General features: G+C 40.0%; 1 protein-coding gene across 4 annotated transcripts in view; it reads right to left on the reverse strand.

Moving 5' to 3' along the window:
- Window positions 1-965: 965 nt before the first annotated feature.
- The window catches only part of TRIM36 (tripartite motif containing 36), a 49,133-nt gene continuing 32,049 nt past the window's right edge, over window positions 966-18,049 (reverse strand). For 2 of the 4 annotated variants that reach the window (XM_077344322.1, XM_077344320.1), the window contains exons 4-11: window positions 15,985-16,131; window positions 13,852-13,947; window positions 12,493-12,746; window positions 11,475-11,599; window positions 10,498-10,791; window positions 8,298-8,595; window positions 7,206-7,298; window positions 966-2,782 (exon numbers count right to left, since the gene is read on the reverse strand). In XM_077344322.1, the coding sequence (XP_077200437.1) occupies window positions 2,416-2,782; window positions 7,206-7,298; window positions 8,298-8,595; window positions 10,498-10,791; window positions 11,475-11,599; window positions 12,493-12,746; window positions 13,852-13,947; window positions 15,985-16,131 (1,674 nt within the window). In that variant the 3' untranslated portion in view covers window positions 966-2,415. The remainder of the gene's footprint in view (window positions 2,783-7,205; window positions 7,299-8,297; window positions 8,596-10,497; window positions 10,792-11,474; window positions 11,600-12,492; window positions 12,747-13,851; window positions 13,948-15,984; window positions 16,132-18,049) is intronic. The other 2 variants (XM_077344323.1, XM_077344321.1) reach the window with 2 other exon arrangements.

Here is an 18,049-nt window from a genome sequence, read left to right on the forward strand (position 1 = left end):
ATGTTAGGTGGTTGATGCATGGCTTTCTGCATTTACTGCTTTGTGATTCTGATCTACACAAACCTCTCACTGGGCTGAAAAATGCACAAACATGGAAGGATAGTCATTCGGATTTTCTTTTTTTTCCTCTTTTTTTTTTAATATGGCTGGTTTTCCTACTGGGCCAATCATATCCAGCCTAAACTATTCAGGGTTGTTGTGAATATTATATGGAGAGGAAAAAACAATGCGTGCTACCTTGAGTTCCTTAAAGGAAGAGTAAGATAAAAGGGTACTAGATCATAGCGAGATATACAAAGACAAGCTACATTTTAATTTAATTCAATTAAAATTATTTTTAAGTTCTGATACATAACATGACACAAGGTAACTCTGGTGATGTAATGCGACTTTCGTAGACTATAACGTTTTATAATACTTTCAGAATGCAGCATTAGTATTCATTAAAGTCAGCTGCTTCCAAGCCAAGACAACAATTGCCTATCAAGGATGCCATTTTTGATGGAATGTGGGGAAAACCCTACAATAGCTTGACTTCACATTTGTACAAAGATTAATATTCTGATCTGCAACTTGAAAATAAGATGCAATCAGTTTGTTCCTACTAGCAACTAAACAGTCAACCACTACTGAGCACAATTTGTCATCCTGGCAGTAAAAGGAAGGTGTAATAATACAGGCAATTTTATTTTCACCATTTATTATTTTTTAAAAGTCTTGAGAAAGTTACATTCCAACTTCACAATACTTTCAGAACAAGGCCTTGTGGTGTGTATTAAAGCTTTCAATATCCTTTTGGAAACTGCTGACATGATATACGTGTGTAGAGAGCTTTGCAGATCACACAGTAGTCACACTAAGAGGCTTGTTAGCTATAGCAGCCACAGGATGAATGATCTAACAAGTTTTAGTTTAGACTGTATATAAAGTGCTCTTTCTTTAGGTAGAAACTTGTTTGTTTAAAAAAACACACAAAACAAAATGCTTCTGGGTAGCTCAGCATACTTGAGCCGAGAAAAGTTTTCCGTTTGGGTGGACAGTCAGTAACCTCTTCTGCAAAGCTTGGTGTATAGACTTTCCTCTGGTCCCTTAAAATGAAGGGAAAGCACCACTTCTTTCCATGTATTCCCAAGTACCAGTCACATTTTTAATTCTAGCAGTAGCACACAGAAATAGCAAACGTGTTCAAAGCCACTTGAAGATAAAATTATATTCACAGATTCTCTGAAATGGAATACCATTTCACTATACAATAAATAAGTTACAGCAAAGTCAGTATTTCACCAGTTAACAGAAATTAAAATTATGTTTGGGGGCTATAGTATATGATCCAGAATGCCTACAAATTCTGAAAGCCTGCTTACATGTTCAACATTCTTCTCAATATTTAGCAAAACAAGCTACACACATTTGTTTCTAAAGGGAAGTTATCCCAATAATGCTTCCAGTCTGCTTTTGAACATTTCCCACAAGCTAAGCAGACTACATGGAGTTTTAAACAAGGATGAATGAATTGATTTCTAGCTAATAGATGACAACACCTTAAGGCAAAATCTCTCACACTTAATTATCAGTGCACTTTATTCTAATCACACTAAAACTCTTTATTTTTATGGGCTTTTTGTTTTTTATAAAGTTACCGTATAAAATGAAGCAATATCACACTGCAGAAACTTCCATTTTTTTAAAACCTATATATTCTTATTTGTGCCTGTGTTTTTATGCCCTACCATAAGACTAAATATTATTACATACTCAGAGTTTTAAACATCAAATGCTGATGTTTCAAGATAAATTGCACTTAGTTAAATATACAGTATATAGGACATAACCTACAGTACCGAAGATATAAATATGTATCTTGTTATCGATCCATATTCAATATACATTACCCAAACGTCACCAGCACATAGTCATGGTATAGATTCGCAATGTACGTTGTAAGAATGAAAAATACATTATCCAGTTCTGATACCCAGTGGATCCTTACTGAGACACCAGACCACTCACTGTAGATAAAACAGGGTCCTTTAGAAATGAGGAGTGTACATAATGTATACCCATAAGAAATGCACCGTTGAATGGATTCTGTTTCCATTTAAAAATGGAATGTGAATGCCAGCAGTGCCAGCTAAGAATGGATTTAAATTAGGCAGGCAGGTTTCCAGCGTGTAAAAAGGCAATGTGGCTGCTAATCCCAAGTTGTTTTCTGAACAATGTCCAAGATCACAGCCTGTCAAAAGGCAGAATGAGTGAGTGCAGAAAGACCTTCCTGGGGACTAGACAGTTAGCAAAGATGGAAACTTCTCTCAACAATTATAACAGAAACAGAATGACTCAAAAGCAGTCGTGCAGCGAAGCACTTAGGAGATATGATGTAATTAAGACATTAGGTTAAAGATGGAACCTTGGGCATCACATGTCTTCATCTTGGTATTCCAAATATTTTGTTGTAATTGTTTCTTCCAGATGAACTCCTGCACTTCCCATCAATGCAAAAGCTGGATACATCTTTCCAGAGCAGTCCACCTGACGTTCATAAAGACACTTCATCCGGTCTGCATCGTAGAATCCAACTCTACCTTTGTCACAGTCAAGGCAGATGCCGATGCATGATGGCATGGGAAGAATTCTATTCACGGAGTCTTTGGGAGCAGCAGGAGCAGGAGAAGCCTTAGGAATAAAGAACTTCTTCATACCTAGAGTTACCAGAGTGAAGGGCTGCAAGGACTCAACAAAGATGTCTTCACTCCCACTGTCATGACCACTGTCTTGTTCATATCTAGAACAACAACACATCCATTTCCTTATAAGCGCTATATTATAATGTCATATTAGCTACAAATTCCAGCAAACTTCTCAAAGTGTTCTATGTAAATGTTTCAAAATGTTTTATGTAAACTGCCCAGAGCCGTAGGGAAGGGTGGTATAAAAATCTAAATAAATAAATAATAAAGTATGGCACACTAACATTCATTTATCTAGAAAATTTCTACGCTACCTCTCCAGGAAACCTGCCAAAGTAAAACATAAAAAGAACATAAAACCTCATAAAAGTTATTAAAACCCAGCATGCAAACTCAATAGAGCATAAAACAAAAAAATCTGTTTAAAGGATCAATCCCTTAGAGTTAAACTAGAACTGACTGCAGGCACAGATCTATCCCATAGCTGCCAACACCATTTTAAAAGCACATGGCAATCTTTAAAAATCATTGCAAGACCTTGATCCATATTTTTGTTGTTTATTGCCCACTGCTATCAGCCAGGCCATCTCGTGGCAGGTTACATATTACCCCACATAAAATACATAAAAACCATTAGTTCCCCCATTAAAACATATTATTCCGGTAGCAAAAAAGCCTATCCTCCTCCTGAATCAGACAACACCCTCTCTGCGCCTTAAGGGACAATCTAGGGGTACTGGCATTCCACCACCAATTATGATCTAATGCCCTGACCTCAACTGAAGACCCAGAGGAAAAGCTCCGTTTCACAGGCCCTGCGGAACACAGAAAGCTCTTGCAGGGCTCCTTCTGGGAGCTCATTCCACCAGCTCAGGGCCAGGACCGAAAACACCCTGGCCCTAATTGAGGCCAGGTGAACCTCCTGGGGGCCGTGTACCACCAGTAAGTTGGTACCTGCAGAGCATAGGGCTCTGCAGGGGGCATAAGGCGAGAGGCAGTCCCTCAGATATGTGGGTCCCAGACTATGAAGGGCTTTAAAGGTCAGAACCAAACCTTGAACCTGATCCAGGCCACAACTGGCAACCAATTCAGCTGCCTCAGTAGGTGAGTCCTCCAAGATACTCCTGAGAGGACTCTAGGGGCTGCATTCTGCACCAGCTGCAATTTCTGGGTAAGAGACAAGATTAGGCCAGCGCAAAACTAGTTGCAGAAGAAAATTCTGGAGGTGACTGTCACATGGATCACCATGGCCAGGTGCTCTGAGAACAGGTAGGACACTAGTAGCCTCACCTGGCGTAGTTGGTAAAATGCCTGGCAGGCTACCCTCGTGACCTGCGCCTCCATAGAAAGGGGAGTGTCAATAATCACCCCCAAATTCCTGGCAAGGGGCACAATGTTAAGTTGCATCCCAGTCAGGTTGGGTAAGCACGCTTCCTGACCTGCTCCCTTCCTCAATTGCCACAGGACCTCCATCTCGGAGGGGCTGAGTTTCAAACAACTCTGCTCAAGCCACCCAGCTACAGCTTCCAAACATCTGGTGAATGGTTCCATCGGGGTGTCCAGATGACCATGGATGAGGAGATAGAGCTGGGTGTCATCTGCATATTAATGTCAGCCCAGCCCAAAGTTCTGCACCAGCTGAGCCAGAGGGCACATAAAGATGTTTAAAAGTGTAGGGGAGAGCACTGCTCCCTGTGGAACTCCACAAGGGAGCCGGAAGGGGCAGGACAGTTCATCCCCCAATGCAACCCTCTGTATCCAGTTCTGTAGGAAGGAGAGCAGCCACTGGAGGGCTGTCCCGTGTATCCCCATCCTGGTGAGATGATGGGCCAAGATCTTGTGGTCGACCACATCAAATGTGGCCGACAGTTTTAATATCACAAGAATGGCCCAACTACCTCTATTGAGCTGGGTCAAGGGTGGCTTCAGGACCTGATGTTCTCCCCCATGTGCCTTTCCAGGTGCAGACACAGCCCCACATGGGGCTACCCGGTGGAGCAGAATGGACAAATCCAGCTCTGCATAACACCCAATACTGAAGGAAGGACAGATCCACATTTAAGTGTGGGTATTTATTTCTTCTAGACCTGCCTCTTAATAGTACCTTTTAAATTTAAACCTGCTCTACATATGTTTGTATAGACTGGGAGAGTATTTTAAACAGCCATCACTCCAGTGTGATTTCAAAGGATGTATATAACCTTATCCCCTTTACATTTGCTTGCTGTGTCTTTGTAGAAATGAAAATCAGAGTGCAGAGCTTGAATCTGGCAAATCCATTTTTGTAAAACAATCTGGATAGGTGACAAACTCTCAGTTTTAATTGCAATGCTAAATGCTGCTCTGAGCTTCTCTGATAAAAATGTAACAGTTCAGTTCAGAGTTCTTAAAGTTCCTGAGAAGTTTGTATCTTTGAGATATAATGGCATGATAAATGGCACTGTAAAATTTCCACAAAATTTGGATGTTGTAAACAAAGACTTCAAAATATGTTTATGCAATTAAAATTATTATCCAGGACTTCATGGAAAAGATACTACTGCAAGGATAAACTTCTGTCACCCAAACATACAAAATAAATGAATTTTTAAAAACCCTATAGTTCAGAAGACAATCTCAAAGGTGATACTACTTAACACAAGTATTACACTTGAAAATAAATGAAGTTTGGTATCAGAGAACATACCTCTATATTAAATACAAAGCATGCCTTATGAAAATTATGTCATTGGTTCCTTCTTTTGAGTGGAATAGTTTATCCTGTTTCCCTGCCAACCCCACCCATACAAAACCCCTATGATGCAAGATTTAGAATGCCATTTATTATCTCAAATAAATTACAAATTCTAAGCACCTCCCAATAATTGTAATTCAGCAGGATTAAGCCCTAGATTACTCTCCTAAGCAATGAACCAAAAAGAAACCTGGCATCTCATCAGGGGCGATTGTCCTTGGCCCTGTGATAAAGAAGACACTCAGCATTACATTTCTCCCTAACTCAGCACTTTTGATGTGGATTGAAGAGTCTATAGTTCTGACGTGTACCTTCTCCATACTACCCAGCACAAATGAGAAAAATCCTCATGTTCTTTATGAGTACCAGAGGATTGGGGAAAACAAATGTGATCCATGCACCGGTCACTTCTGTAACTCGCTCTACGCGGACCTACCCTTGTCCCTAACCCGGAAATTGCAATTGGTACAGAATGCAGCGGCACAGGTCCTTGCTAGGTCTTCCTGGTAGACACATGTTCAGCTGCTACTTAAACAACTTCATCGGTTACCAATTTGCTCCCAGGTCACATTCAAGGTATTGTTTTTGAGCTTTCAGGCTTTACGCAGCTTGGGCCCTACTTACCTTCGGGACTGCCTGCCTCCTTATGACACCCACAGATCACTTCACTCTGCTGGTATGAATGTGCTGAAGGTCCAGGGGGCCTCAGGAGGCACACCTGGCTTCGACCAGGGCTTTTTCGGTCCTGGCCCCTACCTGGTAGAATGAGCTCCCGGATGAGCTGCGGGCCCTGTCGGAACTCTCTTGAGTTCTGCAGGGCCTGCAAAATGGAGCTCTTCTGCCAGGTGTTTGGTTGAGGCCGGGTAAGGCCCCTGGGGTATGTGACCGGGTCTCCCCCTCCCTCCTAGCCCCGTGTTCTTTTTTGCATGGTATTAGACTGTGTTGGGGGCTTATACCATACTATTTTGACTACCAGCCATTTTTAACCACACACCAAGTTCAGTGCTCCAAGGTGCGGGATGGGATTTATTTTTAGTCAGCTGGATACTGCCATCTTTTGTGGATGTGATCTGTTTTTAAGGGGGGTTTACCATATGTTTTATTAGCTATTATCTGACTCTTTATTTTTTTGTAAATCACTACGAGCCAGTTCACTGGGAGCGAGTGGTATAGAAGTTTAAACATAAATGATAATAAATAAATAATAATGGTGGTGAGAAGTACTAACACAGTCTGGCTAATAACCTAATATTGAGCCACTGGCATTACAGCATTACAAAGGTCACCATGAGACAAGTCAGTGCCGTTTCTTTTTGTAGTTGTTAATTCCACTCCCAAATGAATTAGAACAGATGCAGGGGCAATCAGTATTCAAGCACCTTGTAGCCCATGTCTACTATCTGCAGGAGAACAAACAGTGATTCAAATCACAAGAAGTGAACGCATGTTTGTAGCAGGCAGGAAGCCCTTAGGGTTGCAGTCTAAATCGGGGTCAATAAAAAGGAGGCTGGCTGTTGGGCGGAAAGAAGACAGGGTTGCCAACTCCAAGTTAGGAAATTCCTAGAGATTTGGGGGAGGTGGAGCCTAGAGAGGGCAGTTAAAATGGTTTGCAGCTACTTGTGTTGGAGGGGCAAATAACTGCATCTCTGGTTCAGCACAGGCATAGAATATTATACAGCTTTGAACAGATCCTTGTGCCTTTTTCTTTTTGTAAGTATAGGAACTATCTTTTTCTTTGTATCTGCAATTCTAAGCTATATTATTTTTAAAAAATAGTTTTCCACCTTTTCTCCTTTCTTCCCACCTTCTCCTCTTTCAGCCTCTTTTCTTCTGGATCACTGATTTCACTCTCCCTGATAGCATCATGCAACTGTAATCTTAAAATATAAAAATAGCACTTATCTGTACTATTTTAAAAGCCATTGTGAACAAAGTAATTTCCATATTTACCCAAATGAAAGCTGATCCTAATGTAATCCCCCAAAATATTATACACAAAGCGTTTTTTATTACTGAACAGAACTCTGACTTGTATGTGAATTTCAGATTACCCCCTTATCCCCTTGACAGCATATGCGTGAGATAATCTAGTCTTTCTTCCAGGTAAAGGGGTACAAGTTTTTGGCAAACACTACTGGCAGAGCACCTATCACGTTAATCTAAGGCAACTGCAAAATGGCAATCTTCCTTCTTAAGGGATTTATGTGTACATTGATATTTTTCCACATTTTTTACGCTGGAGGTTGTGATTTAGAAGAGGAAGAAGAGTTGTTTTTTATATCCCACTTGAGTCTACTCTAAGGCAGCTCACAAATGATTTCCTTCCTTCTCACAAAAGGTACTTGTGGGGTAGGTAGGGCTGAGAGAGTTCTGAGAGAATTGTTACTGATCTGATTTTTGTTTATATCTCACCTGCCAATTTGAAAGGTAGATATGAGTAGTGTCGTATTTTTGCACTTTTAAAAATAATCATGGTGTCTTGGACCATGTGTACTCTAAATTCTAAGTCTCTAGCTTGCTGGAAATTACCCCAGCCATTTTGATATCCAGCACAAGCAACTATATTGGCCCAAAGTATTTTTGCATGTATCATATGGGCAAGCCAAATGGTAAGCAAATTGACTTTTCCACTTTATTGCTTTGAATGGCAGAGCCCAACCTACACAATGCCACATCACAAACTGAAACTCTGCTCAGTTTGAAAAGACATTCAGCATGGGAGCTGCTATTTCAAACATACAAGTCTGAAACTTCCTTAAATCACACCATCCAGTTAATGTAAACTGAACCAATGCCAAGAAGTTCAAAATGATTTTGTTCACAAATAATTCTGATATCAGGAAATAACAATCTATGAAAGCAAAAGTATTACTTACCTTGGACTAGTAAGATCACGAGAATTGTGGAACCATTCTTGGATCTTTGAGTCAGATGCTACTCCTACTTTCACAAGGTATGAATAGGGCTCTATGCGGAAAGCCCAAAAATGCTTTCCTTTCATAATGCCAGTGTCTCCAACAATGTAATCTAAAGTAGTATAACAGCCTGCTTGGAGACGTTCAGCACCCAAAAGCAGAGAGAATCCAGCTCTGTTTTCTACAGCATTCCTCCTTGCATTCAGTAGCAGATGCTCACTGTTATAGCCACATTTGTCATCAAAAAGAAAGCTGAAAACTGAAAAACAGGTGTACATATTAAAATGACATTTAATATTCAGCTATCATTCAGTTCTTAAGGGGGAAATCAGATATCAAAATATTATAGTTTTTGGTAGACTGTATACAAAACTTTACAAAGACTGCCGAGCATTCTCGGATACTACCACTACAATACTTTATTGTAACCATTACTTCCTTGCTGCATTACTAACTAGCAAGAAGGAGCTTCTCAGATTGAAAAGATACATACAGACAAAGCAAGGAACCCATAAGAACTTTACTGGGAACCTCATCCCCCCATATCCTCAAATTGTTTTGAGGATATCCCCCATATACTCTCTCCCTTTCACCTGTCTGCCTTCCTTCCATACAGCACTCAATCTTTACCTGTTTCCTGCCAGTCAAATTTGTTTTTTATTTGTTTACGTCATGTATACCCCACCCTTCCTTCCTCCTAAATGGGGTGCTTCTGGATCTGCAGCCATAAGCCAAAATCACTCTATTTCGAACTCTCTATGGTGCAAAGGTAAATGTACATGATGAAGACCTGGCGACTACCTTTCATGCCCCCCAATACGTTGGCTGATGCATGACAATTTCTTTGAAGACTGTTTAGAAGTCTGAACTAACATAGAAAGCAGCAGCTCATCTTTTAACAAGGAGAGTCACTATAAGCCCAATGAACTAATTATCTGATTTCTGCACTAGCTTTTAATTCTCTTTAGGACACAATTCAAGTTGTCTGCTTTTATCTATTTTTAAAAACCACTATAAACATTCTGAGGCTAAGATATAGCTAGTGATAGCCTTCTGTAATGATCAACCAAGGGCACCTTCCTAATGACAACACTTGTCTCAGATTCAGACAGCAATGGTAAGAGAGAGGAATTGCTGATGGTTGTCCTGGTTCCCTGAGAACTCCCCTTAAAATCTTGCGTAATGTGTATTTCAAGTAAGCTGAAAGAACAACCAAGTTGGTCTAATGTCTGTGACTGAAGATTGAGTTGGCAGAAGACAGAAAAGCATGTCCTTTGCACATGTATACAGAGAAATATAAATATATCTAATAGTGTGTTCCCATCCATTGATACTTAAATCTGGGGTCTGAATCCATGAACAAACAAATCTTTCTACAAACCTGTGAAAATCCCCAAGTTTGCAGACAAATCTGAACTCAAATAAATACATGGGGAAGTTAAAAAAGCCAAAATAATAAAAGGAGATACCAGTGACTATCGTGAGAGTTTCTAGGAAACCACAACAGTATTTCTAATCATCAGGCCTTGGTTTGTTAGCAAAAGGCAGGGAAAGGATACATTTCAGGGCTATTTTGCCCTTTCATGAAAAGACTAACCAGGGCCAGGCCTCGAAGCAACCACTGAGTGACTACACGATTTGCATGACTCACCCAGGTCTGACTTTTTGCTCCTATTCAACAGCAGCCACCACATAAAAACAAGTCTTGTGTACTGAGCTAGGATTTGGAATACCCAAATTAGAATCACCACACTGCTATGATAGCTCAATGGGAGACCTTGGGCCAGTTGCACATTCTCGGCCTAATCTATCTGATAGGGTTGTGGTGAGGGCAAAATGCAGGAGAGGAGAACGATGTAACCAGCTTTGGGTCCCCTTCTGAGAGGAAGGTGGGATAGAAATGAAGCAAATAAATAAAACTGAAGGATGGGGGCATGGGGAAAAGATAGTCAAAAGGTTGGCTGGCAAGTGTGAAAGAAACAGCAAAAGAAAGGAGAATGTGAGTTCTGTCATGAGGAAAGGAAGAGATACCAGGAAGGGGACACAGAGGAAAATGAAACAACCCCACAAGTCCTTGTGTGTCCCTCACTTGTACTTTTTTAAAAGAATTGTAACCTTCCAGCACCAGCAGTTCAGCAGTTGCTTAAATGATTTACAGTACCTGGAGCTGGTGGAGTGTGCAAGATAACTTCCCTGCTCCAAGGGCTACAGATAGATCCTTTATATCCTCTGACTCTGAAAGTATAGCTGCTATTAGTGTCAAGGTCAGAGATCACTTTGCTCTTGCTGAAAACTTCAGTCTCTTGCCACGGGGGGTTTGCCTCTTCTTTGTTAACTTTACGGTATTCAAGGATGTAGGTGTCAGCTGAACCTGCCCTCTGCGGATTATCCCAACAGATCAAAGCTTTATTATACATTTTGCTCTGTTCCTCATTGATCTCTGGTATATCAACACCTAAATTAAACATACAAGAATATTTTTTAGCATTTGAAATACAGTCAAATCATTTAGTAAGATTAATAAAAGCATAACCATCCTAAATATATTACAGGGGAAGTTGTCATTTCACAGAATGAAAAAAACTGCTACAGTTTGCTCTGCCCTGAGTTGTCAGTTCCCAACAGCAGCACTGTTAATACTATTCCGCTTCCACCTTGTAAGAAGGCTCTAAAAAAACCAAAATACTTTTCTATTATTTTGGAGTCACATCGCCAGTTGACAAAACATAAGGTCATCAAGATGGGGGGAGGAGGGAACACCTCCAACATACACAGCATATGTGCATATATACATCTAATGAAGGGAGCTTTGACTCTCAAAACTTTCTATCTTGTTGGACTTGAATCTAGCTGTTCTACTGCAGACCAGTGTGGCTGTCCTCCTGACACACTGTGGTTGGTCTGATTGTGAAACTCTGTTACTTCAGAGAGTAACTTCTGAGATACCCAGGATCTGCTTTCCTTCAATTTTTCCCAATTCGTAATTAGGCCTCTGTATATCACTAGTATTATTATATCCCCATAGCTTACATTTTTGGAAGAATGGTTAAAAAAACAGGCTTGAGAAGAAATTTGTTTGGAAAGAAAACACTTGTGATCAAGTATAGGACGAGGGAAAGTCCTTCCTAGTAAACTTACCACTTGAATGGAAAGCCAAGTCTGTAAGAGCCTCCTGCTGTTTTGTTACATCAACAATAAAATCTTCAAAAGAAGCTTGTGCTGCAGGTCTGAAGCTCTTCAGAGATTCAGTAGCTTTCTGAATTCTGCATGTGGGAAAAGTTTATTCACCATATATACACACACAGATTTTAGAGGATCAGAAAAGAGTTTTCAAAATGGTAAGATTCCCAAATACATCACCTTTTCATTTCACTCACTGTATAACCATCTCCAAAATGTGTCTTTTTAAACAGAAGCCACCGCCGGCTGAGCACTTTGCAGTGCAATCCTAAACAGACTTACATCCTTTTAAGTGCTTTAAAGTCAATGGGATTAAAAGGAAGGATTTAACTCAGTTTAAAATTACACTGTTAAACTGAATTAAGAATGTGAAGGTTATTAAAGTTATGGCCACACAGAAACTCTGTGTAAACCCCTTAAAATGAAAAAGCTACACAAGAGTTCTAAAACACATGACTGAATCCCAAACATTCATAGATGAACAGGAAGCATTTCCACTGTTGCATTACAGCAGCAGTTCTCAACCTGGGGGTTGCAACCCCCCCCCCCCAGGGTTCCCTTGTCCTTTCCCAGAGGGTTGCGGTGGCATGGTGCTGGCCTCCTCCAGCATGAACGATGGCAGCGTGTGCACATGCGTGACAGCAGTGTGTGCGCAGGTGCATTGCACGAGCACACATGCACACACATGAGCACGCACACCACTGCCACCTCCCCTGCTATAGGGGTCATGTAGCGGCAGCGGTTCAGAACCCCTGCATTACAGGGTACTAATTTTCATTTCTTCCTAGCTCCAGCCACTCTTAGTGCACTGAAGACCATTACAGAGGGTACCATGACTTTCAGAAACAGCTGAGGAAAGAGGTGTCAGAAAAACCATAGAATACACACACACACACTTCTTTGCATCAAAGTCATAGGAAATATTGGGCATGATTTGAAGATTAACTAAAGCCACTTGAGAAAATAAATTACATACCTGTCATGAAGCTGTTTTGCTGTCTGAACAAAGCAAGACTGGTCTGTTTCTTTGAGAACTTCTTGGGCATATCCCACAAGGCCATTATTTTCTAGAAGTCCCTGATACTCTTCTATTTGAGACTGCAATTTCTCCAGTCTTAGGATTTTGGAAGCTTCAATAGCCCTGAGTGCAGTTGTTCTCCTTTCTTCTAAAACATCAAACAACTTATCAAAACTGCTTGATGCTTCTTCTTTAGCTCTTTCACCATTGCACTATTTAAAAATAAACACAGGTTTATTTATGCATATCAAGGTAGGCAACATTCTTGAACTGTACATTCAAAGAATGCACTGCCTTTTGAAGAGGCTGGTGTGGTGACAAATGGGGGAGGGGAGGAAATGGAGTTGTAGTTGTCTAAGATGCGCTGGAGGTGAGTTGAGCCCCACCGGTACAAGCCTTGCCCACTGTCTCCTCCCATTATGCCTGCCCCCACAGTGATCCTAGTTCCTCAAAGGCACATCTCAGCTGCTTGTGTGGAGAACAAGGAGAACAGGATGGCATGCTACTGTCTGGCATGCACACTGCAGATTGCCTATCCCTCCACCGCTCTGAGCCTTCAGGGAGGGCGGTATATAAATATGAATAATAAATTAATGCTTAGTATCATGAAAACAATTTTCTTAATTAACCAACAGAACAATGAAATAGAAATCTGAGTGTTTGGTGCAAAGTATATTTACAGCCTGATGTTATGCATGCTTGCTTAGAAGCAAGTCCTACCACGCTTAGCAAGGCTTGTGGAAAGAATTGCAACCTCAGATATTTTAGTTTCTAAGTTACAGAGGGCCAGCAGCTAAATTGGTTTAATTCACATCTCATTAAAAGTGAAGCAAGTATATATGACCAACTATACATGTGCCCTAGCCAGAGGTAGAGTTGCTCTTGGCAATTCAGGTATGACAAAATATGCCCTGAGATGTTGTGTTATGATGAAATTGTGGATTTCTCAAAACAGTTGTGACAGTTGGAAATAGAAACCAAGGTTATGAACTAACCCATACTAACAAAAACTTTCCCAGGAAATTTCCCAGGTTTGCTTCAAACTGGCTCTTTTCAGCAATTCAAGTAGACAGCTTCATGTTCACTGTGCCTCTCAAAATGAAAAGACTAAATATTTAGGACAATTTCAAAAATGTGTAAGTATTGTAGTGATAGCCACTTTCCTTCAAGAAAAAAACAGATTTTTAAATTCTATTATTTAGCTCATTACACTGATCAGTGCCAGCCTATCAACAAAACACAATACAATTAATATTTCATTTTAAAATATAGCTGAATCATAAAGCAGTTTGACTATGTCACTAAGCAAATTCTTACCTCTGTTTCTTTCATTAAAAGACCAAGTTCTGTAATCTGGCTTTTTACTTGGCTCTCCTTACTAATGAGGTAGTCTATATCTTTTGACAACTTCTCCTAGTATAAATATAAGCAATACTGATTAGAAAAAGTAAACTTTATTTATACATTTTAAGTTAATCTATGAATAAGAAATCCAATGCTCTGTGCTTCACTACTTTCTCAGTAGACCTTATGAATCAACAGGGTGCATGTCCCATTCTATGTGTTTTTTATAGATCACCACCCCAGCTATCATTTTGGTGCTACTGGAACAGCTGTGTGGATAACACAAGTGAAAAAAGGTTCTTGAGAGAATAACTAAACACAACTTTAAAGTCATCCATAGTTCTTCTCTCAGTCTTTAAAGGTCTTGCATCACAAGGGAGTTATGTAACACCAGCTTTTGTATTCTGGGCCCCTAAAGTCCAAGGAAAGGCCAAACATGCCCACTGAGGCTATTTCTGCTTCTGAAAACAGCACTAGAGGGAACTGTTCCCCTCACAGCATTTGGAGCTGCATGGAACAACTGAGAGGTTTTTAAAGGTTAGTGTGAACGTGTGACCAAGAGCGAACTTTGAGATCTGTGACTGACTGGCATCACACGCAGGGTCTGCGTACTGACTCTGATCTCTTTCCATCAAAACTACCTATCGTACATCCTACAATAAGATATATTTCTTACATAAGAACTCAAATATAGTTGAAACATACACGATTTATGATATGTTAAAAAATGAGGCTTTTACAAGTCATACCTAGTGTTGATTATATTCAGCGACAATAATTAAATATATCTAGTTATGAAACAAATGGATTGGATCCCATCTAAATTCCTGAGCATAGCAGGACTTCCATGTTTGGAAACAAGATTCCCCTGCCTCCTCTTCCTCCATTGTTGCTCCTAGGAATGAGGGAACCTCAGAAGTATCATGAAGGGAAACCTGGAGGGCTTCCATGCCACCATGGGGATGGGGCGAGTAAATCAGCAAAATCCTTGCCCACACAGATCTCTTCAACAGGATTTAACCCACTGTATTTGATTTTCTTTTACAGCTAAAGCCAGCAGAAACCCTCTTAATTCTAAAGCACTCAGAAGGAAGTTGCCATGACTATTTCAAAAATATGGCCAGGATCAAAGGTACTGTGAAACTGGTTGCAGGTCCCAAACAGACTTTAAGCCTATGCAGAGAGTGATTGCAATGTGAAATTTGCTGACAGAGGATATAGTGATGGCCACAGGAACAGGCAGCTTTAAAAATGGGTTAGATAGATTCATAGAGGATAGATCTATCAGTGGCTACAAGACCTGGTGTTTGAGCAGAACCACATTCAGAGGCTCTAAACTGTTAGTACTCAGTGCCAGGAGGCAACATTAGGAGAAGGTCTCAGGCTCTGTGCCTGGTAGTTGGCCCTCCAAAAAAATTGGTTGGCTACCTTGTGAGACAGGATGCTGGACTAGATGGACCACTGATCTGATCCAGCAGGGCTCTTCTTATGTGCCTCAAACAGCAGCCCTCCCTGCCTCATAGCAAACACTTTCATAAATCGACAGGAATTTTTTTAAAGTTTCGATGAGACTCTGAGGGAGAAGGGTCTGCTGTTCAAAGTCAAAATCTCATAAGGAATGTCCAAGTGCTTAAGTGTGACTAAAGTAACTGCATTTAGCTGGTATATTTGGTGGGTCACAGCCAGGGCTGATCCTAACTCTTAGGTTTTACCACAACCCCATTCTCCTACTACCACTAACCTTGCAACCATCCCATACAAAGCCAGTAGTTCTGTTACCACCCCTCACATCCTCATTATCACCACCACATCCCTGGTGACTGTGTCCAACTACAGCAGCATTGGACGTGATCAGCTACCAACTGCTTAGCATCTTCTTTCAGAGACACTCCTTGGTACAAATATCTAATCTATCCAATGGATGCTTTGCCTCCAGCTGAGGCCCAAGAACAAGGCCTGAAAAGACAAACCTATGCATAGTTTAAACACTTGTATTGGCAAAGATGAACGTGAACACAGATCTGTGATCTAAATTTGCTTTTACACCAATAAATATAATCCTTTTTCTCATTTCCAACCAAAAAATAAATAAACATTCCCATTTACCTTGAGTGTTTTGTAGGCACTGCTCATGGTAGTCACTCTGTGATTTGCATGTGTGCCACCCAATTTGCAAAGATGACAAACAGGCCTTCTGCATATTTCACAATACATATTTACTCTCTCCATTTCATGTTCCGGACACATCAAAATCTGACAAAGAAAAAAAAAGAATATAAACGTACTGACAAGAAATATACGAGCACTAGTTTATTCTGATTTTACAGACTACACCACTGGATTTTACAACTCCATTCTGCTAACAGCGAAACCTCCCAACCATCAGAGCACTCTCCTCCTACCAGCAGCAGGCTCTGCCATTAGAAACAGAACCATATAATTTAACTATATACAAACAATATGAAGGAAAATTTATTTTATTAGAATCAAGACACTGAACTATGACTACTTTATAATACAAGTAAATATTATCTTAAGAAATCATATACATCATCATTGTTGAGTTACATCCTATTAATTTCTTGAGCATGAAAAGGTGACTCAAAAGCATATGATAGACAGAATCAAATAATACGGCTGATCAACCTTCAAAATTTGAAAATGTGAAGGGGTTGGTATTGAAAATGACAAAAACTTGTCTTCATCAAAGAAACCAGCCATGTTATATAGCCACCCAATATTATATACCTAGAATCTCTGCCTAGTTAATGATTCAATAGAACAAGCGGGAAACGATCTCATTCTCCCTGGTCAAGTCCTTATATCATCATTTTAATAAAATTCTTTATTTAGCTTGTTCATTATAAACGAACATGTCACTGATTTGATTCAAACTTCCAGGTGTACAATTTTGCCCTGACATATCAGCCCTGTGGGCCTCAATCTCAATGAGGGCCTTTTTTCCCTCCTTTCTTTTTTTTTTACTCTTAAAGCTAGGGAAAAAAAACCCTTAACTCTAAAGCACTCAAAAAAGTTGCCATGACTATTTCAAAAATATGGTTAGGATCGAAAGTGCAGTGCAATGGGTTACAGGTGCTAAACGAGCTTTATGGAGACAGTGATTGCAATGTGAAATTCACAATTACAATGTGAGATTCCCAACACTGTCAACAGAATATCAACAGAACCTCCAACTACAGCAATAAGCAATAAAGATGTACTTCACAATAAGAGAGATATGTGACTGGGAAAAGCACACAAATCCAAGGAAAAAGCAGGGTATCTTTTTTATTAATCATTTATCATCCTAAAATAACTTAACAGGATGACAATCTCATATACATTGAGACCGCAAACAGAAAAGCAAGATGAGAAAACACATTTTCCATTACTGTCTTACATAAGTCCAAGCAGCAATTGTCTGGCAACACATTTTCGTCTATGCAATAATTCCAAGCTTTTTCTAATACAAACTATCCAGTTACATTGCAGATATGCCTTTGCATCTCATCATGTTACAATGACCTGCTTCAGTATCTTTTTGTTCTACACAAGAAACTGCATCAAGAATCATATTCTTACACAGTTAGAGCTGTTTCTCAGTGGAACAGGCTTCCTCGGGAGGTGATGAGTTCTCCATCTTTGGAAATTTTTAAACACTGGCTGGATAGCCATCTGATGGAGAGGCTGATTCTGAGAAAGTTCAAGGGGGTGGCAGTTTACAGTGGATGAGTGATAAGGTTGTGAGTGTCCTGCAAAGCGCAGGGGGTTGAACTAGATGACCCAGGAGGTCCCTTCCAACTCTGATCCTATGATTTAATAACTGAGACCTGGAGACAAATGAAACATTAAATGCCACAAAAATATTTTGCTTCTCTTAGAAGGGGGAATAAATATATTTTTCTCAATATAACAGTACTTGCAGTTTACTTGCCAGTTCCTTATTTTTCAGGGCTACAAGGGTTTATTTTTTAATTTTGATTACACCAACTCTTCCAGTGAAGTGCTATAATGATTATCCAGAACATTGAACTGAAATTTGTTATTGATAAATTTGAATAGCAAATCTACAGAGCTTCAAAGTTAACATTATAAAGTTAATTCACTTAAGGGGATTAATAGCAATTACAGGATCCCATCTGTTTTTTTTAAATGGCAGAAAGAGTGAATA

This window comes from Paroedura picta, chromosome 7 (assembly GCF_049243985.1).
Source record: "Paroedura picta isolate Pp20150507F chromosome 7, Ppicta_v3.0, whole genome shotgun sequence".
Taxonomy (NCBI): Eukaryota; Metazoa; Chordata; class Lepidosauria; order Squamata; family Gekkonidae; genus Paroedura; species Paroedura picta.